Source organism: Aegilops tauschii, chromosome 3, assembly GCF_002575655.3.
Source record: "Aegilops tauschii subsp. strangulata cultivar AL8/78 chromosome 3, Aet v6.0, whole genome shotgun sequence".
Lineage (NCBI taxonomy): Eukaryota > Viridiplantae > Streptophyta > Magnoliopsida > Poales > Poaceae > Aegilops > Aegilops tauschii.
In genome coordinates this window covers 52,119,883-52,129,251 of record NC_053037.3, presented here as the reverse complement: position 1 = coordinate 52,129,251, position 9,369 = coordinate 52,119,883, and the positions used below count along the sequence as shown (strand labels likewise).

The 9,369-nt window shown below is 44.0% G+C and overlaps 1 protein-coding gene across 1 annotated transcript; it reads right to left on the bottom strand.

Annotated features, from left to right (window-relative positions):
* Nucleotides 1-7,359: 7,359 nt before the first annotated feature.
* LOC109769771 (uncharacterized) lies at nucleotides 7,360-9,077 on the bottom strand. Its single transcript, XM_020328491.4, has 3 exons — nucleotides 8,626-9,077; nucleotides 8,275-8,507; nucleotides 7,360-7,801 (listed from the first exon to the last, which is right to left on the bottom strand). The coding sequence occupies exons 1-3, from the start codon at nucleotides 9,008-9,010 to the stop codon at nucleotides 7,697-7,699; spliced, it is 723 nt and encodes a 240-aa protein (XP_020184080.1). The 5' UTR covers nucleotides 9,011-9,077; the 3' UTR covers nucleotides 7,360-7,696.
* Nucleotides 9,078-9,369: the final 292 nt, after the last annotated feature.

Below are 9,369 nucleotides of genomic sequence, written 5' to 3'. Positions count from 1 at the left end.
GCATGCAATGCAATCGCCATGTAATTGTTTTACTTTATCACTAAGCGGTAGCGATAGTCGTAAAAGCAATAGTTGGCGAGATGACAACGATACTACGATGGAGATCAAGGTGTCGCACCGGTGACGATGGTGATCATGACGGTGCTTCGGAGATGGAGATCACAAGCACAAGATGATGATGGCCATATCATATCACTTATATTGATTGCATGTGATGTTAATCTTTTTTGCATCTTATCTTGCTTTGATTGACGGTAGCATTATAAGATGATCTCTCACTAAAATTTCAAGATAAAAGTGTTCTCCCTGAGTATGCACCGTTGCGAAAGTTCTTCGTGCTGAGACACCACGTGATGATCGGGTGTGATAGGCTCTACGTTCAAATACAACGGGTGCAAAACAGTTGCACACGCGAAATACTCAGGTTAAACTTGACGAGCCTAGCATATGCAGATATGGCCTCGGAACACAGAGACCGAAAGGTCGAGCGTGAATCATATAGTAGATATGATCAACATAGTGATGTTCACCATTGAAACTACTCCATCTCACGTGATGATCGGACATGGTTTAGTTGAATTGGATCACGTAATCAGTTAGATGATTAGAGGGATGTCTATCTAAGTGGGAGTTCTTAAGTAATATGATTAATTGAACTTTAATTTATCATGAACTTAGTCCTGATAGTATCTTGCTGGTCTATGTTAATTGTAGATAAATGGCCCGTGCTGTTGTTCCATTGAATTTTAATGCGTTCCTTGAGAAAGCAAAGTTGAAAGATGATGGTAGCAATTACATGGACTGGGTCTGTAACTTGAGGATTATCCTCATTGCTGCACAGAAGAATTACGTCCTGGAAGCACCGCTAGGTGCCAGGCCTCCTGCAAGGGCAACACCAGAAGTTACGAACGTCTGGCAGAGCAAAGTTGATGACTACTCGATAGTTCAGTGTGCCATGCTTTACGGCTTAGAACCGGGTCTTCAACGACGTTTTGAACGTCATGGAGCATATGAGATGTTCCAGGAGTTAAAGTTAATATTTCAAGCAAATGCCCGGATTGAGAGATATGAAGTCTCCAATAAGTTCTACAGCTGCAAGATGGAAGAGAATAGTTATGTAAGTGAGCATATACTCAAAATGTCTGGCTATAATAATCACTTGATTCAACTGGGAGTTAATCTTCCGGATGATAGCGTCATTGACAGAATTCTTCAATCACTGCCACCAAGCTACAAGAGCTTTGTGATGAACTATAACATGCAAGGGATGAATAAGACAATTCCCGAGCTCTTCGCAATGCTAAAGGCAGCGGAGGTAGAAATCAAAAAGGAGCATCAAGTGTTGATGGTCAATAAGACCAGTAGTTTCAAGAAAAAGGGCAAAGGGAAAAAGAAGGGGAACTTCAAGAAGAATAGCAAGCAAGTTTCTGTTCAGGAGAAGAAACCCAAGTCTGGACCTAAGCCTGAAACTGAGTGCTTCTACTGCAAGCAGACTGGTCACTGGAAGCGGAACTGCCCCAAGTATTTGGCGGATAAGAAGGATGGCAAGGTTAACAAAGGTATATCTGATATACATGTTATTGATGTGTACCTTACTAATGCTCGCAGTAGCACCTGGGTATTTGATACTGGTTCTGTTGCTAATATTTGCAACTCGAAACAGGGGCTACGGATTAAGCGAAGATTGGCTAAGGACGAGGTGACGATGCGCGTGGGAAATGGTTCCAAAGTCGATGTGATCGCCGTCGGCACGCTACCTCTACATCTACCTTCGGGATTAGTATTAGACCTAAATAATTGTTATTTGGTGCCAGCGTTGAGCATGAACATTATATCTGGATCTTGTTTGATGCGAGATGGTTATTCATTTAAATCAGAGAGTAATGGTTGTTCTATTTATATGAATAATATCTTTTATGGTCATGCACCCTTAAAGAGTGGTCTATTTTTAATGAATCTCGATAGTAGTGACACACATATTCATAATGTCGAAGCCAAAAGATGCAGAGTTGATAATGACAGTGCAACTTATTTGTGGCACTGCCGTTTAGGTCATATCGGTGTAAAGCGCATGAAGAAACTCCATACTGATGGAATTTTGGAATCACTTGATTATGAATCACTTGGTACTTGCGAACCGTGCCTCATGGGCAAGATGACTAAAACACCGTTCTCCGGAACTATGGAAAGAGCAACAGATTTGTTGGAAATCATACATACAGATGTATGTGGTCCGATGAATATTGAGGCTCGTGGCGGATATCGTTATTTTCTCACCTTCACAGATGATTTGAGCAGATATGGGTATATCTACTGAATGAAGCATAAGTCTGAAACATTTGAAAAGTTCAAAGAATTTCAGAGCGAAGTTGAAAATCATCGTAACAAGAAAATAAAGTTTCTACGATCAGATCGTGGAGGAGAATATTTGAGTTACGAGTTTGGCCTACATTTGAAACAATGCGGAATAGTTTCGCAACTCACGCCACCTGGAACACCACAGCGTAATGGTGTGTCCGAACGTCGTAATCGTACTTTACTAGATATGGTGAGATCTATGATGTCTCTTACTGATTTACCGCTATCGTTTTGGGGTTATGCTTTAGAGACGGCTGCATTCACTCTAAATAGGACACCATCAAAATCCGTTGAAACGACACCTTATGAACTATGGTTTGGCAAGAAACCAAAGTTGTCGTATCTTAAAGTTTGGGGTTGCAATGCTTATGTGAAGAAACTTCAACCTGATAAGCTCAAACCTAAATCGGAGAAATGTGTCTTCATAGGATACCCAAAGGAGACTGTTGGGTACACCTTCTATCACAGATCCGAAGGCAAGACATTCGTTGCTAAGAATGGATCCTTTCTAGAGAAGGAGTTTCTCTCGAAAGAAGTGAGTGGGAGGAAAGTAGAACTTGATGAGGTAACTGTACCTGCTCCCTTATTGGAAAGTAGATCATCACAGAAACCAGTTTCTGCGACACCTACACCAATTAGTGGGGAAGTTAATGATAATGATCATGAAACTTCAGATCAAGTTATTACTGAACCTCGTAGGTCAACCAGATTAAGATCCGCACCAGAGTGGTACGGTAATCCTATTCTGGAGGTTATGTTACTAAACCATGACGAACCTACGAACTATGAAGAAGCGATGGTGAGCCCAGATTCCGCAAAATGGCTAGAGGCCATGAAATCCGAGATGGGATCCATGTATGAGAACAAAGTATGGACTTTGGTTGACTTGCCCGATGATCGGCAAGCCATTGAAAATAAATGGATCTTCAAGAAGAAGACTGACGCTGACGGTAATGTTACTGTCTATAAAGCTCGACTTGTTGCGAAAGGTTTTCGACATGTTCAAGGGATTGACTACGATGAGACCTTCTCACCCTAGCGATGCTTAAGTCTGTCCGAATCATGTTAGCAATTGCCGCATTTTATGATTATGAAATTTGGCAAATGGATGTCAAAATTGCATTCCTGAATGGATTTCTGGAAGAAGAGTTGGATATGATGCAACCAGAAGGTTTTGTCAATCCAAAGGGAGCTAACAAAGTGTGCAAACTCCAGCGATCCATTTATGGACTGGTGCAAGCCTCTCGGAGTTGGAATAAACACTTTGATAGTGTGATCAAAGCATTTGGTTTTATACAGACTTTTGGAGAAGCCTGTATTTACAAGAAAGTGAGTGGGAGCTCAGTAGCATTTCTGATATTATATGTGGATGACATATTGCTGATTGGAAATGATATAGAATTTCTGGATAGCATAAAGGGATACTTGAATAAGAGTTTTTCAATGAAAGACCTCGGTGAAGCTGCATATATATTAGGCATCAAGATCTATAGAGATAGATCAGGACGCTTAATTGGACTTTCACAAAGCACATACCTTGACAAAGTTTTGAAGAAGTTAAAAATGGATCAAGCAAAGAAAGGGTTCTTGCCTGTCTACAAGGTGTGAGATTGAGTAAGACTCAATGCCCGACCACTGCAGAAGATAGAGAGAAGATGAAAGATGTTCCCTATGCTTTAGCCATAGGCTCTATAATGTATGCAATGCTGTGTACCAGACCTGATGTGTGCCTTGCTATAAGTTTAACAGGGAGGTACCAAAGAAATCCAGGAGTGGATCACTGGACAGCGGTCAAGAACATCCTGAAATACCTGAAAAGGGCTAAGGATATGTTTCTCGTTTATGGAGGTGACAAAGAGCTCATCGTAAATGGTTACGTTGATGCAAGCTTTGACACTGATCCGGACGATTCTAAATCGCAAACCGGATACGTGTTTACATTGAACGGTGGAGCTGTCAGTTGGTGCAGTTCTAAGCAAAGTGTCGTGGCAGGATCTACGTGTGAAGCGGAGTACATAGCTGCTTCGGAAGCAGCAAATGAAGGAGTCTGGATGAAGGAGTTCATATCCGATCTAGGTGTCATACCTAGTGCATCGGGACCAATGAAAATCTTTTCTGACAATACTGGTGCAATTGCCTTAGCAAAGGAATCCAGATTTCACAAAAGAACCAAGCACATCAAAAGACGCTTCAATTCCATCTGGGATTTAGTCCAGGTGGGAGACATAGAAATTTGCAAGATACATACGGATCTGAATGTTGCAGACCCATTGACTAAGCCTCTTCCACGAGCAAAACATGATCAGCACCAAGACTCCATGGGTGTAAGAATCATTACTGTGTAATCTAGATTATTGACTCTAGTGCAAGTGGGAGACTGAAGGAAATATGCCCTAGAGGCAATAATAAAGTATTATTTATTTCCTTATATCATGATAAATGTTTATTATTCATGCTAGAATTGTATTAACCGGAAACATAATACATGTGTGAATACATAAACAAACAGAGTGTCACTAGTATGCCTCTACTTGACTAGCTCGTTAATCAAAGATGGTTATGTTTCCTAGCCATAGACATGAGTTGTCATTTGATTAACGGGATCACCTCATTAGGAGAATGATGTGATTGACTTGACCCATTCCGTTAGCTTAGCACTCGATCGTTTAGTATGTTGCTATTGCTTTCTTCATGACTTATACATGTTCCTATGACTATGAGATTATGCAACTTCCGTTTACCGGAGGAACACTTTGTGTGCTACCAAACATCACAATGTAAATGGGTGATTATAAAGGTGCTCTACAGGTGTCTCCAATGGTACTTGTTGGGTTGGCGTATTTCGAGATTAGGATTTGTCACTCCGATTGTCGGAGAGGTATCTCTGGGCCCACTCGGTAATGCACATCACTATAAGCCTTGCAAGCATTGTAGCTAATGAGTTAGTTGCGGGATGATGTATTACGGAACGAGTAAAGAGACTTGCCGGTAACGAGATTGAACTAGGTATAGAGATACCGATGATCGAATCTCGGGCAAGTAACATACCGTTGACAAAGGGAACAACGTATGTTGTTATGCGGTCTGACTGATAAAGATCTTCGTAGAATATGTAGGAACCAATATGAGCATCCAGGTTATTGATTATTGACCGGAGAGGTGTCTCGGTCATGTCTACATAGTTCTCGAACCCGTAGGGTCCGCACGCTTAACGTTACGATGACAGTTATATTATGAGTTTATATGTTTTGATGTACCGAAGGTTGTTCGGAGTCCCGGATGTGATCACGGACATGACGAGGAGTCTCAAAATGGTCGAGACATAAAGATTGATATATTGGGAGCCTATGTTTGGACATCGGAAGTGTTCCGGGTGAAATCAGGATTTTTTCGGAGTACCGGGAGGTTACCGGAACCCCCTGGTAACTTAATGGGCCTTATTGGGCCTAGGTGGAAGAGAGGAGAGGAGGCTAGGGCAGGGCCGCGCCCCCCTTCCCCCCCAGTCCGAATAGGACAAGGAGAGGGGGGAGGCGCCCCCCTTCCTTCCTCCTCTCCACCTCTTCCTCCCTCCACTCCTAGTCCAACATGGAAAAAGTGGGGAGTCCTACTCCCGGTAGGAGTAGGACTCCTCCTGGCGCGCCACACCTCCTTGGCCGGCGGCCTCCCCCTTGCACCTTTATATACGGGGGCAGGGGGGCACCTCTCTACACACAATTGATCAACGATCTTTTAGCCGTGTGGTGCCCCCCTCCACCATATTACACCTCGATAATATCGTAGCAGAGCTTAGGCGAAGCCCTGCGTCGGTAGAACATCACCATCGTCACCACGCCGTCGTGCTGACGAAACTCTCCCTCAACACTCGGCTGGATCGGAGTTCGAGGGACGTCATCGAGCTGAACGTGTGCTGAACTCGGAGGTGTCGTGCGTTCGGTACTTGATCGGTCGGATCGTGAAGACGTGCGACTACATCAACCGCGTTGTGTTAACGGTTCCGCTTTCGGTCTACGAGGGTACGTGGACAACACTCTCCCCTCTCGTTGCTATGCATCACCATGATCTTGCGTGTGCATAGGAATTTTTTTGAAATTACTACGTTCCCCAACATTTAGCCCATTTCTTTGATCAACAACTTTTGAAAATACATTATGAATATGATAGCAGCAGCAGCAAGTCCTACACTAAACTAAGCAATCATGATGTTTAACAACAGCAATCATCATCAGCAAGTCCTAACTTAACAGCAGCAAAGAGAAGAAGAGAAGAGAGGAAAATAGAAGAGATGAGAAGTTTCTGTTAATGAAAAAGAATTACTCATATTTTCAAATGAATCAAATGAGTAGCTCTACACTGCATGTTTAATTAAAGTAACTGAAAATGTTTCAGTTAATTTAAATTAACAGAAAAAGGGCTATGCTAATCAGTTAACAAAAAAGGTATTATTTACAAAAGGGCTATGCTAATCAGTTAACAGAAAAAGGTATTATTTGAAGTAACTAAGAAAGGTAGTAAGCACTATCATAAAACTATTACACCTCCGTCAGATGTAAAACAAACAAGTCGCTCAGCTCTGTGTCAGATATAAAATAAACTACAACAAAATCATCTATGTACAGGAAAGAATGTGCTTTGAGACTTAACAACATATCCATAAAAGGTGTATACATATAATGTCAATTAAAAGAAAAAAGAATACTCATGTCCCTGATAAGATGATGCGATAAATCAGGCTAAACAATTACAACACCAGCAGCCACTTCCAAAACTCTGCATGGCACGGTCAACACTCAGCAGTCTGCTCGAAATCAGCCTAACAAGTGACTATAACTACAATCGTAGGCAATAGAACTGTTTCTATTGAACTTTTACAAACAAACTAATAAACACATATGTTCGTTTTTCTTGTTTTCTAAGAAAAAACCACTTGAGCTGATTTTCCTTAACAGGTCAACAAAGCATATGGAAGTAATTTGACAGAGAAGCAGCAAAAGAAGAAATTCATTCCGGTTAAAAGTATGGCATTTTGAAACCGATAACTGTTGTTTGCGTTCAGATTAAACAATTTCTCCTCATAATTCCTACTCCTAGTCGAAGTTTATCAGCCCAATGGTTTCCCTCTGTCAAGTAATCATGGCATGAATTACATCAGCAACAAATGCCAAAAGCTCCACTTTTGTATCTCTAGATCAATGATTAGCTTTTTCTACCGACGAATGCCTAAATTTCCACCACTAGTGCATATCTAAAATCATTTACCAGACCAGAGCATTATGCAAACCAAATTTGCACTAGGACTTCCCAAGGCGTCAATCAAGAGCTAAAACAAAAGGAGGAGGATTCATTCGGTCGTCCGGATCAACGCCCCTGTGAATAAGAGGGCTCTCGTTCTTGTTACAGGCCCCTCGTCATTGTCTTCATCGTCGATGTCGTCCATGGAGGTCGCCTGCGTGGAAACTTGTAGCATTAGGAAAGAACACACACAGGGAAGGACGAAACTAACACCAGACCTAAGAGAGAAAGTACACTCATACTAGAAAATGAATAGCATTCTTGCAGGGTGGCAACTGAACATTGTGTGTGGGTAAGGTATATGTAAAGGACAACTTATAACCTGTATGTATGCATCACTTCCATTCGTACGTGCTAAGGCCAATTCAAACCCCTGAGACTAGCGGCATTGAATCATTTTACAGGGTAGAATCATTGTCCCAGATTGGTACACATGCAACTATTGCACTGCACGTACCAACATCGCATCAGGGAGCAGTCAAATCTGAATTTTAGCTGCTATTATAACGCGAAATTGATTTTGGGTTTTGCGTGTGTGACACTGACTGCTGCTGAAGAACTGGCCGTGGCCATGGTGGTTAATGCGAACGAAGATGGGCATGGAGGGGACGAGGGGCAGGGACTTACTACTTCGATGTTGACCCTGTAGACGACGTGCAGCCGGCGCTTCTCCCGGCTGCTGGCCCGGTAGGCCAAGGCGAGGAGCTGGCCCTTGCCGTGCAGCTCGAGGCCGGCAGCACCGTCGGCGGCCACGCCAAAGACCGCGGCGGCCTTGGCGAGGACATAGAAGAGGGAGCCGATGCTGCAGGCCGCCGCCGCCCACAGGTAGGCCGCGCCGCCCCCGCATGCCGTGTACGCGCCTGCACACATGAAAAAACAGCGATCGATTAGTAACCAGGAAGGAAATCAGATGGCGATTCGAGATTAGGAAATTGACATCACGCGCTTAACATGGAGGGGGCAGGGCGGGGTGTTTACAGAGTATGAGGGAGCGGGCGGCGGAGACGGCGGGGAGGTCGACGAGGGAGGAGCGGAAGTGGAAGCCCCTGGCCTGGTCGAGGAGGTTGTGCGTAGAGGCGTGGTGGACACCGTCACGGAGGAAGTTGGAGAGGAGCGCGGGCGGGAGGAGCAGGTTGAGGAGGACGATGAGGAGCCCGATGTGAGCCTGAGCGGGATCTGGCTGCCGGGGTTGGGGGATAGCGATGGGGAGGGCACCGCCACCGAGGGGACGGGAGGCGGATGAGAGGGCCGAGCGGTGAGAGTGTGAGGAGAACGCCGGTGGACAGCGTGGGAGGGAGTGGGGTGGGGGCGGCAGTGCGTCGAGATCCAGAGGGAGGGAGTGGGGTTGGGGGCGGCAGCGCATCGAGATCCAGAGGGTGAGAGCGCTAGGGTTCGCTGTGGGAGGGAGAGAGAGGAGTGGTGTGCAGTGGGTTTTTTCTGAGGGGTAGGTCGCGGTGGGTGGGTGAGAGGGTGAGGTGCGGGCCATTGGATCCAAAAGCGTCCGACGGTGATTTATCCATGATCCGCGTGAGAGGCCCCTAGACCAATTAGAACGCAGTATATATTTTGACCATTTAAATTGGTCGTAATCGACCAAAAGTAAGGTGCTAAATCATGTTAGCTATATTATTATGACCTGAAATTTTAAAAAAAATCTCATTGTGTCAGCAAATTTGACTATAGTTTTCAGGAATAATCAAAAATTGAAATAAGACAAATATT

Excerpts from the sequence above, each read along its gene's own strand:
- LOC109769771 (XM_020328491.4), bottom strand. The coding sequence starts at position 9,010 with ATGCGCTGCCGCCCCCAACCCCACTCCCTCCCTCTGGATCTCGACGCA. Across the intron at positions 8,508-8,625 it reads CGCCCGCTCCCTCATACTCT|GCGCGTACACGGCATGCGGG; the intron begins GTAAACACCCCG and ends TCATGTGTGCAG. Across the intron at positions 7,802-8,274 it reads ACAGGGTCAACATCGAAGTA|GCGACCTCCATGGACGACAT; the intron begins GTAAGTCCCTGC and ends GTTTCCACGCAG.